The 19,097-nt window shown below is 44.6% G+C and overlaps 2 protein-coding genes across 4 annotated transcripts in view; one reads left to right on the forward strand and one right to left on the reverse strand.

Moving 5' to 3' along the window:
* The window catches only part of MUS81 (MUS81 structure-specific endonuclease subunit), a 307,431-nt gene that overhangs the window by 260,384 nt on the left and 27,950 nt on the right, over nucleotides 1–19,097 (forward strand). The window lies entirely within an intron of this gene.
* EFEMP2 (EGF-like fibulin extracellular matrix protein 2) overlaps nucleotides 8,669–19,097 on the reverse strand; it is a 69,385-nt gene continuing 58,956 nt past the window's right edge. For both annotated transcript variants that reach the window (XM_089658094.1, XM_089658093.1), the window contains exon 11: nucleotides 8,669–10,180. In XM_089658094.1, the coding sequence (XP_089514220.1) occupies nucleotides 10,019–10,180 (162 nt within the window). In that variant the 3' untranslated portion in view covers nucleotides 8,669–10,018. The remainder of the gene's footprint in view (nucleotides 10,181–19,097) is intronic.

Raw genomic sequence — 19,097 nt, forward strand, 5'->3', positions numbered from 1 at the left:
AAAGCAGACGTAGTCAGATGGGATAGCCAAAGTCATACACAGAGGAGTGAGAGAGAGAGTATCCGTAAGCCAAGCCGAGGTCAGATCAGGGGTTAAGCAGAGTAGACAGGTCCAAGAGCAAGCCGAGTCGGTATCAGGAAATCACAGGTCACAATAACACAGGAACAAGGCACAGGGAGCTAGAGATCATCCAGCAACTTGAAGAAGTGATGAGCCTCCTTATAAAGGCCGTCCAGCACCAAACTGAGGCTGATGTGTGCTTCTGTGGCCATGCAGGGTACTGGCAGAAATGCCAGATCTTCCAGAACTTCTGCCGTTGACAGGACCCTGACAGTGCCCCCAAAGGGCAGCCTCCGGATGCCCACCTGGGCTATCTTTTCAGGATACTTGGAACTAAATTCTTGGAGAAGCCTGGGGGCATGTACATTGTCTTTTGCTTCCCAGGAACTTTCTTCAGGTGGGTACCCCTTCCATCTGACCAGGTACTGGATTTGTCTTCCCCGCCTTCAGTCCAGAATTGCTTCAACCTTGTATTCCGTCTCCTCCCCAACTGTTATTGGCGGAGGAGGTGGTTCTACTCTCCCTGGAAAAGGATCAGGAACAGCTGGTTTGAGTAGGGAGACGTGGAAAACTGGATGGATCTTGTATGGTTCCGGAAGAAACGGCTCAAACGCCACTGGATTGATTTCCCTCTTGATCCGGAAAGGGCCAATGTACCTTGGTCCCAACTTACATGACGGGCAAGGGAGTTTTAGGTTGGCAGTTGATAGTCAAACTTTGTCTCCGGTCTTCAGAGGAGGGTTTCCTCTCCGTTTCCTGTCGTAGTGCTTCTTATAATCCGCCTGGGATTTCTGTATAGACTCATGGAGAACTTTACAGTTGTTCAGTATCGTGGAGAGTCTGTCCTGTACTGCGGGTACCAAAGTTTCAGGAATGGTGTCTGGTATGCAGAAAGGGTGGAATCCATAATTGGCCCAAAATGGTGTCTGGTTTGTGGCAGAATGGACTGAGTTGTTGTAGGCAAATTCCGCCTAAAAAAAAAAATGGGAGTAGGGATGCCCAATCATCCTGGGAAAAAGTAGAGAAGCACTGTAAGTATTGCTCCAAAGTCTGGTTCATTCGCTCAGTTTGCCCGTTACTCTGCGGATGGTAGGCGGACGATAGGCAGAGATCCACCTTCAGGGCCTTGCAGAACCTGGAAGTAAACTGCACCCCTCAGTCTGAGACAATATTTCTGGGCAGACCATGTAATCTGACAATCTCTTTGTTGAAGGTCAGTGCAATCTCTAGCGCAGATGGAGTACCCACCATTGGTAAGAAGTGGGCCATCTTGGATAGCCGATCCACTACTACCAGAATGGTAGTAAATCCCTCAGAGGGCGGTAAGTCCACAATGAAGTCCATTGCGACCATTGCGACCATTTCCCAGGGATGATCAGGAATGGAAGGGGCCTCCATAACCCCCAAGCCTTGGTTTTGTCTCCCTTGTTACGTAGACACACTGCACGATTTCACATAGGCTCTACAGTCTTGATTCAAGTTGGGCCACCAAATGGATTACTGGATTAGTTCCATTGTTTCACAGGCTCCAAAGTGCCCAGCCAGTTGATGATCATGGAAAGCCCTGAAATCTTGAGATCTTACTTCTTGGGGTACAAAGATCTTATCCTTGTGCCTTCTTAACAAATCTTGTTCGGGTTCAGGACATAGTGCAGAGGCTTGCTTGATCGAAGACTTTAGGCTGGGTTTGATCAGCAAAAGTTTGGGCCGACAAGATGGTGTTGGGGGGAGAAGGCTCCTCTGGGTCCGGTAACATACTTCCCGCATCTGCATTTCCTTTCTCCCTTTCTTGGATCCTGGACAGTAGGTTATGTGGAAATTAAACCTGGAGAAATATAAAGCCCATCTAGCCTGCTGAGGTCTGAGGCGCTTGGCGGATCTTAGATACTCCAGATTTTTATGATCCATGAAAATCATAATTGGGTGGTTGGCTCCTTACAAGAGGTATCTCCATTCTTTGAAGGCTATCTTGATCGCTTAAAGTTCCCTATCACCCACATCGTAGTTCCTTTCAGCTTGGCTCAGTTTCCTAGAAAAGGCTATTGGGTGAAGCAGAGCCTTTGGGCCCTGGCTTTGAGAGAGTACGGCTCCTGTAGCAACTTCAGATGCATCCACCTCCAGGATGAAGTGAATTGTTGGTTCTGGATGCTGTAACATCAGAGCGGAAGTGAACTGATCTTTTAACTGCTCGAACGCTATTTGAGATTCCTGGCTCCAGCAGAAACGTGTATGCCTGCGAGTGAGTTGAGTAATAGGGGCAATGATGGTGGAAAGGCCCTTAAAAACTTTCCGATAGAAATTGGCAAAGCCCACGAATCTTTGGACCCCTTTCCTGTGTGAAGATGCAGGCCATTCCAGGATAGCAGGGTCCATGGAGATTCCCTCAGTGGAAATTTCGAACCCCAGGAACTGGATGGACTGCTTTTCAAACTCGCACTTCTCCACCTTTGCGTACAAGCCATGCATCCTTAGAGTGTTTACCACTTTCCTAACATGATCTCGATGGAATTCAAGTGAGGTAGAGAAAATTAGGATATCGTCCAGGTAGACAATTACGAAAAGGTCAAGGTACTCTCTAAAGATCTCGTTTACAAAGTGTTGAAACGTAGCAGGGGCATTACATAGCCCAAATGGCATCACCAGGTACTCGAAATGCCCAAAGCGTGTTCTGAAGGCGGTCTTCCACTCATCGCCCTCCCTTATACGGACTAAATAGTAGGCCCCTGTAAGTCCAATTTAGTGAACACTCGGGCTGTTCGAAAGCTCTGAAACAACTTGGGCACAAGAGGAAGAGGATACCGATTTTTAATGGTAATTCTGTTAAGCTCTCTGTAGTCAATGCAGGGTCTGAGACCAATCTTTTTTTTCAACAAAGAAAATACCAGCCCCGGCAGGGGAGGAAGAGGGGCGGATGAATCCTTTAGCGAGGTTCTTGTCTAAGTATCGCTGGAGGTCTTCCAGTTCAAGCTCGGACATCGGGAAAATTCGTCCAAATGGTATTTCTGCTCCTGAAAGTAACTCAATTGGGCAATTGTAAGACCGATGAGAAGGCAATGTGTCAGCCTTCTTTTTAGCAAACACAAAGTTGTGGTAGGTAGAGGGAACTGATTGACTGGCCTCTGGTGAAGGTTGGACTGAGAGACATATGGAAGAGTTGGTGAAAGCAGGAGCACCACAGTGTTGCAGACAATATTCTGATGAAAAGATGATTTCCTTTCTTGGGCCAATTGATCTGTGGATTGTGGGCTTGCAACCAGGGTATTCCTAGGATGGCTGGAAACATTGGGGATCTGATGACGTCAAAATGAATGAACTCCTGATGTCCAGAGTCAGTGGTTGCTAGAATAGGAATGGTTTCCTGGGTAACAGGTCCAGAGCTCGGAGTAGTGCCATACGCTAGTAATACGTCAAGTCTCTGTACAGAAGAGGGATGTGTAAGTCCTTGGCCAATCTGATGTCCAAGAAACGGCTACAGGCTCCTGCGTCAATGACTGCCCATAACTTGACATCCCTTCCAGCCACCTGCAATGACATGGGGAGAATGACATGGGTGGTTAAAGTCATGGATAACTGAAGGTATGAAGGATGGGGCTGGCTGGAATTACTTGGTCGTACTGACAGTTACGCAAGAAATGGCCCGTGGCCCTACAGTAGAGACATAGATTGCCTTGCTGTCTGGGTAGCCTTTCTTCCGGAGTTAGGACAGGTCGGAGAAGGCCAGTTTGCATTGGTTCTACCTCAAAAGTGCTGATGGGTTGCGGAGTAGGGGCAGGAGCTGTTGGTCCTGGAATCTTTGGCAGAACCCACGTGGGTCGAAAGGTCTGAGTACGCTCAGCATGTCTTTCCCGTAGACGCCGATTCAACTGGGTAGAGAGCAGGATAAGGTTCTCCAAGGAGGAGGGAGCTCCCACCCTGTCTAACTCATCCTTGAGTGATTCGGACAGGCCTAGGCGGAACCGGTACTTTAATGCTGCATCGTTCCAACCAGTATCCACTGTCCATTTGCGGAACTCTTCCTCCACAGGCTGCTGACCTTGTACTAGAGCATGGAGGGTGGACTCAGCAGTGAAGGTCCTCTGGGGATCATCATAAAGGGCAGCCATTGCTTCAAAAAATTCACTCACTGAGTTGAGTGCTGGGTTCTGTTCCAGTAGACTGTGCCCAAGACTGAGGTTCTTCAGACAAGAGGGAGATGATGAACCTGACCTTGACCGCTTCCAGTGAAAAGGTTCTGGGTTGTAGAGAAAAATACAGACGCCCTTCCAACTGGAAGTATCCTTGCCGTAGATCTTTCACTGCTTGAGTAAGTGCCGTCATTTGTTGGCACAGAGCCTCTAGTGCGGAAGCGCCTCTATCGGCCTCGGAAATACTGGTTGGATGATCTCTAGCTCCCCGTGCCTTGTTCCTGTTTCCTCTGTTATTATGACCTGTGATTTCCTGATACTGACTTGGCTTGCTCTTGGACCTGTCTACTCTGCTTAACCCCTGATCTGACCTCGGCTTGGCTTACGGATACTCTCTCTCTCGCTCCTCTATGTATGACCTCGGCTATCCCATCTGACTACGTCTGCTCTGATTCCCACCTGGTACCTGACCTTGGCTTTAACCGGCTATCCAGTAAATCTCTAAATCCCGGAAGGGCCTCGCACAGGCACCGCCTGTCTGCAGACCTGTCTCCGTACATCAGCTGTGCTTCTGAGTGGACCACCAACCAGCACTCCTACAGGCAACCTGTGCCACTTTGGGCCTGAGTCCCTCTGTCCCACTCTCAGGAGAGTCTGGAACTTAGCCGCAAGGGAAGCCCTCTCTCCATTGGCCTCCATCACCAGGTACGTGATAGTATCATCCAGCAACTTGAGAAAGTGATGAGCCTCCTTATAAAGGCCGTCTGGCACCAAACTGAGACTGATGTCTGCTTCTGTGGCCATGCAGGTACTGGCAGAAATGTCAGATCTTCCAGAACTTTTGCCGTGGACAGGACCTGGACATTGCTTGTCTAAATTCACTGGTTAGTGCCCTGCAGTCTGAGATCAGGAGGCTGTCTAAGCCATTTTGTTCTGTTGAGCTGCCTTCCAAAAAGTCACCTCTTCCTCAAACTGCACAGGAGAAGGGCAGTGTGGACAATTGTTAGGTCAGGAAGAGTGAGGCCCGTGGACCATAAACATGTAGCTTTTGGTGTGACACTGCATAACTCCTGTAGTGTTTTTTCTGAGCTAGAATCGGATACAAAGGTTGCAAACATAGCTGATTGTGAGCATTGGAAGGAGAACCCTGAGAAAAAAATTGCTTTGCCAAAAGTAACCATTTTATCTGAGGTTCCATTCCAGGCAAGTGTTGTGGATAAGGTTCCTAAAAGGAGAAGTTATCTTCTTGTTGGTGATTCAATTGTAATAGGTGTTTCTTTAGGAAATCATGTGGAAGTGTCAAAGGAAGTTAAATGTTTACCTGGTGCTACTGTTAGGAGAGATAAAAGTCGTATTTTAAAAATTGTCAAAAAAGCTAGTGAAGAGTGCAATGTTGATGTTGTCGTGCACCTTGGTACAAATGATTTGTCCCAGATGGAGCTGTGATCTGTATAGAAGGATTTTCAGTATTTGGGACTGGACCTTCAACAGGTTGTACTGTTACATTTTCGAAGGTCTTACCTGTGCATAATGGACAACAAGAGAAAGTACTTGGTATAGCACAGGTCAATGTTTGGTTAAAGAATTGGTGCAAAGATGAAGGTTTTGATTGTTAGTCACAGAAACAATTGAGTACTGTCCGTGATACTTTTTTTATTTGCATTAACATACAATTTTGAGGACAAGCTTTCAGGGTATGTCCCCTTCAAGGTCCGAGCAGTAATACTCACCTTGTTAGTTACCTTGTTAGTTAGGTTGTTAGTCATAATGCTATCAGGTGGTCTGACATTGAACTGTACAAAAGAGATGGTCTGCATCCCACACACAAGGGCGCTGAGCTTCTTAGTATGGAATTTAGGAGTTTTTTGGACATGCATTTAAACTGAAAAATGGCAGAGATGTAATTGTTGAGGAGCATTTCTGTCCCCAGCAGGTTGAAACAAATGTGAGGGTTTGTGTTGCTAAAGACTGGGCTGGTGGAGTGGTCACTTCAGATAAAGGTAAACCATTACATTTACTAAAAACAGAATAGCACTCACAAACAAGGTGTCCCCGCCGACACCAGCATAATCCACATAAGCAAATGAATGGACGAGCCCCGCTCACTGTGGACGAACAGCCGACAGTCACAGGGAGCGTCCTGACGTCACATCCATTAAGCCCCGCCCTATGCATTTCGTCAATACGACGCCCTCACAGAGCGTTGATTCATTTCCTTATGCGGATTATGCTGGTGTCGGCCAGTGCCCTGCAGTCTGAGATCAGGAGGCTGTCTAAGCCATTTTGTTCTGTTGAGCTGCCTTCCAAAAAGTCACCTCTTCCTCAAACTGCACAGGAGAAGGGCAGTGTGGACAATTGTTAGGTCAGGAAGAGTGAGGCCCGTGGACCATAAACATGTAGCTTTTGGTGTGACACTGCATAACTCCTGTAGTGTTTTTTCTGAGCTAGAATCGGATACAAAGGTTGCAAACATAGCTGATTGTGAGCATTGGAAGGAGAACCCTGAGAAAAAAATTGCTTTGCCAAAAGTAACCATTTTATCTGAGGTTCCATTCCAGGCAAGTGTTGTGGATAAGGTTCCTAAAAGGAGAAGTTATCTTCTTGTTGGTGATTCAATTGTAATAGGTGTTTCTTTAGGAAATCATGTGGAAGTGTCAAAGGAAGTTAAATGTTTACCTGGTGCTACTGTTAGGAGAGATAAAAGTCGTATTTTAAAAATTGTCAAAAAAGCTAGTGAAGAGTGCAATGTTGATGTTGTCGTGCACCTTGGTACAAATGATTTGTCCCAGATGGAGCTGTGATCTGTATAGAAGGATTTTCAGTATTTGGGACTGGACCTTCAACAGGTTGTACTGTTACATTTTCGAAGGTCTTACCTGTGCATAATGGACAACAAGAGAAAGTACTTGGTATAGCACAGGTCAATGTTTGGTTAAAGAATTGGTGCAAAGATGAAGGTTTTGATTGTTAGTCACAGAAACAATTGAGTACTGTCCGTGATACTTTTTTTATTTGCATTAACATACAATTTTGAGGACAAGCTTTCAGGGTATGTCCCCTTCAAGGTCCGAGCAGTAATACTCACCTTGTTAGTTACCTTGTTAGTTAGGTTGTTAGTCATAATGCTATCAGGTGGTCTGACATTGAACTGTACAAAAGAGATGGTCTGCATCCCACACACAAGGGCGCTGAGCTTCTTAGTATGGAATTTAGGAGTTTTTTGGACATGCATTTAAACTGAAAAATGGCAGAGATGTAATTGTTGAGGAGCATTTCTGTCCCCAGCAGGTTGAAACAAATGTGAGGGTTTGTGTTGCTAAAGACTGGGCTGGTGGAGTGGTCACTTCAGATAAAGGTAAACCATTACATTTACTAAAAACAGAATAGCACTCACAAACAAGGTGTCCCCGCCGACACCAGCATAATCCACATAAGCAAATGAATGGACGAGCCCCGCTCACTGTGGACGAACAGCCGACAGTCACAGGGAGCGTCCTGACGTCACATCCATTAAGCCCCGCCCTATGCATTTCGTCAATACGACGCCCTCACAGAGCGTTGATTCATTTCCTTATGCGGATTATGCTGGTGTCGGCCCGGACACCTTGTTTATGCCAGCATATAAGAGATTCAAGGAAACGGAAGGTGTGGCTGACAGAGAAGAGTATAAGAATAGACAGAAAATTTCCCCCTGATGAAGCCACATGACCCGGTGGCATAACGCATAGGGGAAGGGGCTCTAACGTCACGACGCTTAAGGAAACAGGCAACACACAGCAGGTACACAGCAGTGATTTCAAATGCACATTCTGGATTGGTTTTAAAGCAATTTTAACTATAGTTATATGTGAGTGCACTATCAATTGTTTAATAAATGTTTTAAAAGAATATAAAGCACTATATTTTTATTACTCTTTATGGCATATATACCTATGGAGGAAGAGTCCTAAGGAAGTAAGGGGATCTCTAACTTTGAAGAGTGACATTCCTATCCAGTTCCAAGTCCAATATAAAGGGACACAAGCCTTATATGACCTCACTTACCTGTTTGGTCATATTTACCAGGTGAGAGCACAGCCGGTGAAGGTGCACATTTGGTTATTATAACAACTCATTATTGGTGGACTGAATACAAATCGTTTTTGTTACATCACCTGAAAGAGTCTGAAGTCTCGGTTTGATTATGGACACTTTATTTTGAAAGTGATATTGTATTTGTACATGATGGCTGACAGACAGGAGGAATCATTTATGACAGAAGAGACATATATGGTCTCTTCTATCATAAATATCCTGTCTCAGCATTTTTTTTTTGTAATAAAATGAAAGCAATTTAAAAAAAAAACAAAAAAACACTTTACTATGGCATAGTGATGCTGTTCCTTTGAATATGGAGCAATCTTCTAACTAAAGATAGTCCAAGAACATACTAGAAGGGCTTTTGTTACCTTATAAATGATCTGATGATAACAAATAGACAATGATAATTTATCCATCATGTATTCCTCTTTATTGATGAACAGTAATATTTTGTAATACAGAAAAAAACTTGTACAAAGAGGAGAAATTTACAAGGATAGGGAAGCCGAGGCTGAACAATGATATAATCTTACACAGTTAGTATTGCACACTCAGTAGACAGAATGTGCATTGGGCACCTTTACCCTCACTTTACTTTTTAATTTCCACATTAAAACTGAAGTTGCCTTGAATGTGACTAACAGGACAAATTGTATATCACAATTACATTATGGTCTTTGTAGTTTAGCCTTTGTAAATATGTCAACGTACATTTAAAGAAAAATACACCTAAAATAGTGACGATCACATATGAGGCATCCTATAACATTCATGGTAATGTCTAACAAAGTTCAAAAACTTGAAATGTGTCACAACTGTTTTGCCTAATATATTTGGTGAATGCCACTAAAAATTGACTCTGGGATAACTGTACTCAAGAAATGTCACCCCATTTGAGTCTTCCCCTCATATCATGACATCACTTTTAAATCAGTGCTTATGCTTATATGCATGAGTCATTATATTTTTGCGTCTGGTGCATTGCATATGACAGTTTTTCCCATCTCCAGTCCTCTGGACATCTTCCAGTGCTCTTTTCAGAATTTTGGGTAGAATATTTAGAGTGGATGAAAAGAGGGGTGTATTAATGCACCTGTGTCCATTTTTAAAGTACAAACTTGCAGTGCTTTGTCTCCAAGGGTTGGTTTGGGAAATAGTGGCATGTGGACATAGATCAACCAACTGTACATCAAGTAATCTTAATCATCAGGGTTTTTGCTGGTAAACAGGGCAAAACAACATTGACCTTCGTTCATGAACAACACATTTAAATATCCATTATATTTAACAAAGCTAATTGTTGCTCATGAGCACTCTGTATGTTGTACCTACAGCATTCTACCTGGAAGTCGAGCAACACCTTAGAGTTTTGTAAGACATCCCCTATTCAACAGATACAAATCCAGCACAATCTGGCTGTCCCTGATTTGCAATGTAATCCGAAGACTACTGTTAGCAGAAACCATATTAAGTCCAATTGTATAGCTGATACTGTGCTGTTACATAATCACTCTGCATTACACTGAAATCAGAACCTTCTAAGTCTGGTTCTTGATATTCTGTTAAACCCAAGACCTCACTGACAAGGACTTGGTCAACCTTTTACAGTGCCAATATCTTCCATAGCTTTGCACTGAAATACATCCTTTTTCAAAACAATCTGTTTTAATTGACAAAAAAATAAAATATCAGTGAACAAATATATTTACCAAGAGAAAAGTTTTATAGCCCAATAGATAATGCAGTGACTTGTTCTAGAAGGGATGTGCCCCAACGAATATAGTGAGTCTGAGTACAGAGCTGGAACGATAGCTCAGTAGGGAGTTGGTGGTCAGCATTTCCAGATCCAGAACATACTCTTGGGGGCCGGTAATAGGACGTGCCAGTACAAGCATCGCACTAATATTGTTTATTTGCTGGAGGAGAAAAACGAGAAGTGTGAGAATCATTTTCTTCTAAGAATCTAAGTTAACGGGAAGGGGCAGTTAGTGTCTCCGGAACTTATGCTTAGCTGAAACATATGTTTAGCTGTACACAGAAAACTATTAAATATAAAGCAGGCAAATGGCTAAATTCACAGCAGAAATATGCATGTTTACTGTAGTATCTGCCACAAAGTGGCACATAATTGTGAAGTGGAAGGAAAATGATAAATGGTTTTCAAAATTTTTTACAAATATCTGAAAAGTGTGGCGTGCATTTGTATTCAGCCCCTCTGAGTCAATACTATGTAGAACCACCTTTCGCGGCAATTACAACTGCAAGTCTTTTTGGGAATGTCTATACCAGCTTTGTACATCTAGAGAGTGACATTTGTGCCCATTCTTCTTTGCAAAATAGCTCAAGCTCTGTTAGATTTATTTATTTATCACAGGTACTTTACGCAGCGCTTTTACAAATACAGTATATTGTACATTCACATCAGTCCCCAACCCTCAAGGGGCATACAATCTAAGGTCTCTAACTTACATTCATACATACACATACTAGGGCCAATTTAAACAGGAGCCAATTAATCTACCAGCATGTCTTTAGAGTGTGGGAAGAAACCAGAGTACCCGGAGGAAACCCACTCAGGCACAGGGAGAGCATGCAAACTCCAGGCAGGTGATGCCGTGGTTGGGATTTGAACCAACGACCCTAGTACTGCCAGGTGGAAGTGCTAATCTTTTAGCCACTGTGCTGCCCGATAGATTGGATGGAGAGCATCTGTGAACAGAAATTTTCAAGTCTTGCCACAGATTCTCAATTGGATTTAGGTCTGGATTTTGACTGGGCCATGAATATGCTTTGATCTAAACCATTCCATTGTAGCTCTGGCTGTATGTTTAGGATCGTTTTCCTGCTGGAAGGTGAACCTCCACCCCAGTCTCAAGTCTTTTGCAGACTCTAACATGTTTTCTTTTAAGATTTCCCTGTATTTGGCTCCATCCATGTTTCCATCAACTCTGACCATCTTCCCTGTCCCTGGGAAGGGACACAACACGATGCTGCCGCCACCATGTTTCACGGTGGTGATGGTGTGTTCAGGGTGATGTGCAGTGTTAGTTTTCCGCCACACATAGCATTTTGCTTTTAGGCAAAAAAGTTAAATTTTGCTCTCAACTGACCAAAGCACCTTCTTCCACATGTTTGCTGTGTCCCCTACATGGCTTCTCGCAAACTGCAAAAGGGACTTCTTATCGCTTTCTTTCAGCAATGGCTTTCTTCTTGCCACTCTTCCATAAAGGCCAGATTTGTGGAGTGCAAGACTAATAGTTGTCCTGTGGACAAATTCTCCCACCTGAGCTGTGGATCTCTGCAGCTCCTCCTCCAGAGTTATCATTAGCCTCTTGGCTGCTTCTTTGACTAATGCTCTTCTTGTCCCACCTGTCAGTTTAGGTGGACAGCCATGTCTTGGTAGGTTTGCAGGTATGCCATACTCTTTCCATTTTTGGATGATGGATTGAACAGTGCTCCGTGAGATGTTCAAAGCTTGGGATATTTTTTTTATAACCTAACCCTGCTTTAAACTTCTCCACAACTTTATACCTGAACTGTCTGGTGTGTTCCTTGGCCTTCATGATGCTGTTTGTTCACTAATGTTCTATGACAAACCTCTGAGGGCTTCAAAGAACAGCTGTATTTATACTGAGATTAAATGACACACATGTGGACTCCATTTACTAATTAGGTGACTTCTGCAGGCAATTGGTTCCACTAGATTTTAGTTAGGGTATTGAGAGTAAAGGGGGCTGAATACAAATGCATGCCACACTTTTCAGATATTTATTTGTAAAAAATGTTGAAAACCGTTTAGCATTTTCCTTCCACTTCACAATTATGTGCCACTTTGTGTTGGTCTATCACATAAAATCCCAATAAAATACATTTTTGGTTGTAACATGACAAAATGTGGAAAATGTCAAGGGGTATGAATACTTTTTCAAGACACTGTATACTGTATGGTTTTAATGGATACCTATACTTTGCTTTAGTTATTCTTTACCTGACCTACTCAGAATTTCCACAGAGTTTTAATTCTGCCCATAGATGAGTTGAAACATTCTTTTGATCAGCTTTATACTCGCCTGTCCACACTTCTGCCAGAATTACACTATGCAGCCTAATGGGAGCCATACAGCCACCACTGCAAACTTTCCTGACTGTTGTAGGGAGAGTTGGCTAGAGTGGTAACTTAAAGGATAATTATATAAAAGTGAAGTTAAATTAATCCTTTAAAGGAAACCTGTACTGAGAGACATATGTAGCCTACTATTATTCGCTTCTCAAAATCCCAGATGCATGGTTGTCATGCTGATCCAATAACTTAAATGATTGCTGGGACACTGATCTAGAACAATAAGGCTGATATTGCCAGCAACTAGCCATTTCAGAAGGATGTTGACAATATCAGGCTAGATATTTGTCTCAATGCAGATTTTCCATAAAACCACTGAGAGCCAAACGTCCAAATTAAAATACTGTGTTTATTATGCTTTAAAGGGAGTGGTTTTTTTTCATTTTTATGTTCAGCACATAAAACATTTTTTTATGTTAATTTGAATTGCATAAACACAAAATATTGAATGAGAATATTTCATATTTATATTTTCTGCCAGTAGGTGTACCTCTAGGGGTCTCCAAACTGTGGCCCTTTGCTAGCCTTTATGTGGCCCTTGGGGCACTATTCTTCCCAATGTTATGAGGCACAATTCCTCCCACTGACACCAACTATGGGGCACTATTTCTTCCACTGATACCAATAATGGGATACTATTCCTCCCACTAACACCAATGATGGGGCACTACTTTTCCTTCTACTGACCACCAACCCTGAGACCTTGTTTATGCTCATTGATGCTGGGACGAGACATTTTCTAACCCCACTAGCCACAATCCAGCCCCCATAAAGTCTGAAGGACTGTAAACTGGCCCTTTAAAAAATGTGGAGACCCCTGCTCTAGGCTATACTTCACAGGATTGCTTTGCTGAAAAACACCTGCTGTTTAAATAGGTCAAGCTCAGATTACACGCCAAGTAAATTGTCTGCACTGTAATGCACTACCACAAATTGTAGTGTGCTGCATTGATAAAATGGCACAGGCACCCTTTTCTATGCATTTTGGTGCATTCAGCAACCCTTTCAGATGCAACATGCTTTAATACAAGTGCATTAAACAGAGCTCACTAATGTAAATGGACCCTTAAAGCAGTATTAAACCCAAAAACATAAAAATGTAATATATTGCAGCTTACCAATTATTAGATGTGGTGGCTGCATTCATTTTCATTTTTAGGCTTTTTTCCCCCCTCTGTTTCCCCTGGTGATCTAGTCAGTAACACACCCTCTGTATTGGAGTGCCTGCACTCTGCATGAAGGAGCACAGGAGCACCTTTGGACAGCAGCACTGTCAGTCTTGGGAAAGGGGAGTGCTAAATACACTGACAAGTTGAACTCAAATTCCAGCTAATATGTTATAAGCAGCACTGCTGTCAGTGTTAATGGTTTGTCTCATCCCTGTAACTGCTATATCTGCAGGAGAGAAAGCCTTAAAAAGAAAACTAATGCACCCATCACATCTAAGAATTGGTAAGTTGCAATATAATAGATGGTTCCTTTGGGGTTTAATACCACATTAGGGTTATAATGCAGGATCAATGATATGTCTCTGCCAACGTCTACTTTAGAAAACACTTATTCTAAAAGTACACTAAGCTTTTGTTTCATGGTCAATGTAGAAGCAAATAATGTTTAGCAGAGTTCTTAAAGCAGACCTCCCTAACCAGCATAACAACCCTGTTTCTCTACCATCCATTGAGGAACACAGCTTGGTTATAATTACGCATCCTAGGATTATTCTGCCATCTACAAGAGACATGGACACTAGGCACATAGAAAACTAAAGGCCAGCACCCCTCCAACATCACACCTGCCTGGTTTCACTTTGTGTTCTTAAGAGGTTGTCTCTTCTTTCTGCTATATTTTTTTCTTGAATTGGGAGATTTGTTTTCTACCATCAACAGATACTGGTAGAATCAGGTCAGATGGTGGAAATCCTGGAAGTCTCCCCAGTTAGCCCACAAAATGAACTTTCTAAGTTCATTATGTATACTGGTGTTCTCGCTGTGACTGTCCTGCAGTCAGCAGTGAAAAACTGGTCTGAGGGGCATAGCTTTGCTGCAGATACATCCAGGTGGTGATTGCTCCCCCAATTACTGGACATTGGTTGCATTATCCATGTACACTCATGTAGCTCAGCTGGTTTGTATTTCTGAGGGAGTTAAATTTCTGACTCTATTTCATCCTTATGTGCATAATCCTCTTCCTGCCTCTCAGCCGTTCTGTTATGAAAAAGTGTATGCCGCAAGGGTTTAAAACAGTCTCCTTCTCCAGTGGAATCTGATGCAGAGATAGCCAATATTTGATTCTGTCAGGGAACCAACAGCGATTTTATTTGTTGTTAGACGCTGAGACCCCATGAGCCGAATTTCAGTCAATAGCTGTTTCACCTAAACAATAGAAAACTGTTTCCTTTCTAATCAAAGCTGTGCATTCCACTTTAAAATTAGAGGATTGCACATGGACTTAATTCTCATTGGCCCAGACGTTCCACTAGTAATGTGTTTCCTCATTTTCCTCTATTCAATTAATTTATCAATTCCTTGCCTCTAAGCCAGTGGTTCTCAACCTTTCTAATGCCGCGACCCCTTATTACAGTTCCTCATGTTGTGGTGACCCCCAACCATAAAATTATTTTCGTTGCTACTTCATAACTGTAATTTTGCAGTGGGAGGACTAGCGCCCCATCACTGATGTCAGTGGGATGAATAGCGTCCCATCGTTGGCGTCAGTGGGGGGAATAGCGCCCCATCGTTGGCGTCAGTGGGGGGAGGAATAGTGCCCCATCGTTGGCGTCAGTGGGGGGGAGGAATAGTGCCCCATTGTTGGCGTCAGTGGGAGGGAGGAATAGTGCCCCATCGTTGGCGTCAGTGGGGGGGGAGGAATAGTGCCCCATCGTTGGCGTCAGTGGGGGGGGAGGAATAGTGCCCCATCGTTGGCGTCAGTGGGGGGGGAGGAATAGTGCCCCATCGTTGGCGTCAGTGGGGGGGGAGGAATAGTGCCCCATCGTTGGCGTCAGTGGGGGGGGAGGAATAGTGCCCCATCGTTGGCGTCAGTGGGGGGGGAGGAATAGTGCCCCATCGTTGGCGTCAGTGGGGGGGGAGGAATAGTGCCCCATCGTTGGCGTCAGTGGGGGGGGAGGAATAGTGCCCCATCGTTGGCGTCAGTGGGGGGGGAGGAATAGTGCCCCATCGTTGGCGTCAGTGGGGGGGGAGGAATAGTGCCCCATCGTTGGCGTCAGTGGGGGGGGAGGAATAGTGCCCCATCGTTGGCGTCAGTGGGGGGGGGGGAGGAATAGTGCCCCATCGTTGGCGTCAGTGGGGGGGGGGAGGAATAGTGCCCCATCGTTGGCGTCAGTGGGGGGGGGGAGGAATAGTGCCCCATCGTTGGCGTCAGTGGGGGGGGGGAGGAATAGTGCCCCATCGTTGGCGTCAGTGGGGGGGGGGAGGAATAGTGCCCCATCGTTGGCGTCAGTGGGGGGGGGAGGAATAGTGCCCCATCGTTGGCGTCAGTGGGGGGGGGAGGAATAGTGCCCCATCGTTGGCGTCAGTGGGGGGGGGAGGAATAGTGCCCCATCGTTGGCGTCAGTGGGGGGGGAGGAATAGTGCCCCATCGTTGGCGTCAGTGGGGGGGGAGGAATAGTGCCCCATCGTTGGCGTCAGTGGGGGGGAGGAATAGTGCCCCATCGTTGGCGTCAGTGGGGGGAGGAATAGTGTCTCCCACTGACACCAATGATACTTACCTTGCAGACCCCTGCTCCAGCCTGGGCTCGCTCTCTCCCTCTCCCATCTACAGCCTGCATACCTGGCTGCAGCAGCAAAATTTGCACTTACCTGTCAGCTGTCTTCCTTCTCTGGACTCTCTTCACTCGCTCCTGCAGTTCCCTCGATCTTCTTTGATCTACGCGTGCTGCCGCTCGGCTCCTCCTCTCCAAGCTCCACCTCCTCGCCGGTGATTGGCCGCCTGTGTGCCTCTCCTGAGCTACAGTTCTGGTGGCCAATCAGCGGCGAGGAGGCGGTGACAGGGGCAGCATATCATCCCGCCCACACATCGCCGGAGACAGGAGCGGTGTCTCGGTTCCTAAGACCATCGGAAATATGTGTATACCGATGGTCTTAGGCGACCCCTGGGAAATGGTCGTTCGACCCCCAAAGGGATCGCGACCCCCAGGTTGAGAACCGCTGCTCTAAGCAGTTCTTGGCACTCTATCCTTTTGCAAACAACTTGATCAAAATATGGTTTACTCCTTCTGTAGTTGATATACAGTGGGGCAAAAAAGTATTTAGTCAGCCACCAATTGTGCAAGTTCTCCCACTTAAAAAGATGAGAGAGGCCTGTAATTGGCATCATAGATAGACCTCAACTATGAGAGTCAAAATGAGAAAAAAACCCCCGACAATCACATTGGCTGATTTGGAAAGAATTTATTTGCAAATTATGGTGGAAAATAAGTATTTGGTCACCTACAAACAAGCAAGATTTCTGGCTCTCACAGACCTGTACCTTCTTCTTTAAGAGGCTCCTCTGTCCTGCACTCATTACCTGTATCAATGGCACCTGTTTGAACTTGTTATCAGTATAAAAGACACCTGTCCACAATCTCAAACAGTCACACTCCAAACTCCACTATGGTGAAGACCAAAGAGCTGTCGAAGGACACCAGAAACAAAATTGTAGACCTGCACCAGGCTGGGAAGACAATCTGAAATAGGCAAGCAACTTAGGAACAAATCAACTGTGGGAACAATAATTAGAAAATGGAAGACATACAAGACCACTGATAATCTCCCTCGATCTGGGGCTCCACGCAAGATCTCACCCCGTGGGGTCAAAATAATCACAAGAACGGTGAGCAAAAATCCCAGGACCACACAGGGGGACCTAGTGAATGACCTGCAGAGAGCTGGGACCAACATAACAAAGGCTACCATCAGTAACACACTGCGCCGCCAGGGACTCAGATCCTGCAGTGCCAGATGTGTCCCTCTACTTAAGCCAGTACATGTCTGGGCCCGTCTGAAGTTTGCTAGAGAGCATTTGGATGATCCAGAAGAGGATTGGGAGAATGTCATATGGTCAGACGAAACCAAAATAGAACTGTTTGGTAGAAACACAACTCGTCCTGTTTGGAGGAGAGAGAATGCGGAGTTGCATCCAAAGAACTCCATACCTACTATGAAGCATGGGGGTGGCAACATCATGCTTTGGGGCTGTTTCTCTGCAAAGGGACCAGGATGACTGATCCATGTACAGGACAGAATGAATGGGGCCATGTATCGTGAGATTTTGAGTGCAAACCTCCTTCCATCAGCAAGGGCATTGAAGATGAAACATGGCTGGGTCTTCCAACATGACAATGATCCCAAACATACCACCCAGGCAATGAAGGAGTGGCTTCCTAAGAAGCATTTCAAGGTCCTGGAGTGGCCTAGCCAGTCTCCAGATCTCAACTCCATAGGAAACCTTTGGGTGGAGTTGAAAGTCCGTGTTGCCCAGCGACAGCCCCAAAACATCACTGCTCTAGAGGAGCTCTTAATGGAGGAATGGGCCAACATACCAGAAACAGTGTGTGCCAACCTTGTGAAGACTTACAGGAAACGTTTGAGCTCTGTCATTGCCAACAAAGGATATATAACAAAGTATTGAGATGAACTTTTGATATTGACCAAATACTTATTTTCCACCATAATTTGCAAATAAATTCTTTCCAAATTAGCCAATGTGATTGTCTGGATTTTTTTTCTCATTTTGTCTCTCATAGTTGAGGTCGACCTATGATGCCAATTACAGGCCTCTCTCATCTTTTTAAGTGGGAGAACTTGCACAATTGGTGGCTGACTAAATACTTTTTTGCCCCACTGTACCTCTATTTCGCATTAATAAAGCTTTGACTATTCCCACAGAGGATTCCACTATCTTTAAAGGACCCTGCTACATAAATTTGGAAGCAAATTCTTGTACCATTTATTTATTGAAAGGTTATGCCCTTCATCTTATGTTTGTCTTGGCACTCATCTCCCAAACTTTGGTCAAAATCCTTCAGTAGTAACCATGCAGCTGTTGGTGTTGATGCTCAGCTTATTGATTTCATAGATCAGATAATTGTCACTCTGCCTGTGTTTGTTTAGGTGTGCCCATCCCTCTGTTTGGACTTTTTTGACATCCCTGGATTGCATAATTATCATCAAGATGTGACCCTCCATGAACGATAGAGAAAATGTTGGTACTCCCTGTAAAATCCTTTTCTCACAGTCTGTTGAGGAACACAGCTCGCTCCCCTCATATGCTATTGTCCTCTCTTGGACTTAGCAGGTGAGAGGAAATATAGCCTCAAAGATGCTAGTGTCCATTTCAACTGTAGGTGGTAGTATAACCCAGGTTGCTTAAACTGTCATCAAGCTGTGTCCCTCAATGGACTCTGAAAAAATGATTTTAACAGTAAGTACAAAAATCCTATGTTTACACCCCTAGCGATATATACTAAAATGTGCTGACTAAATCTGCAAAATAATGGTGTCCTGAATAAACCAATGCTGCTACCTGTCCATAGCAGTGTGTCATATATCACATATAGATGTACTGTATATTCACTCCAGAAAAAGAGATTGTGGTTTGCCGAACCACTGATTGGCTGGGTCTGCCTGAACACCACCCGTGTGCAGCATCTGTAATAGAAGCACATAGCAAGATCGAGTATACACATCCATTACAAATGGTTTAGCTGCCTAGCA

This window comes from Staurois parvus, unplaced genomic scaffold (assembly GCF_062004578.1).
Source record: "Staurois parvus isolate SC_StPar_1 unplaced genomic scaffold, SC_StPar_1.0 ptg001051l, whole genome shotgun sequence".
In the NCBI taxonomy this organism is placed as follows: domain Eukaryota; kingdom Metazoa; phylum Chordata; class Amphibia; order Anura; family Ranidae; genus Staurois; species Staurois parvus.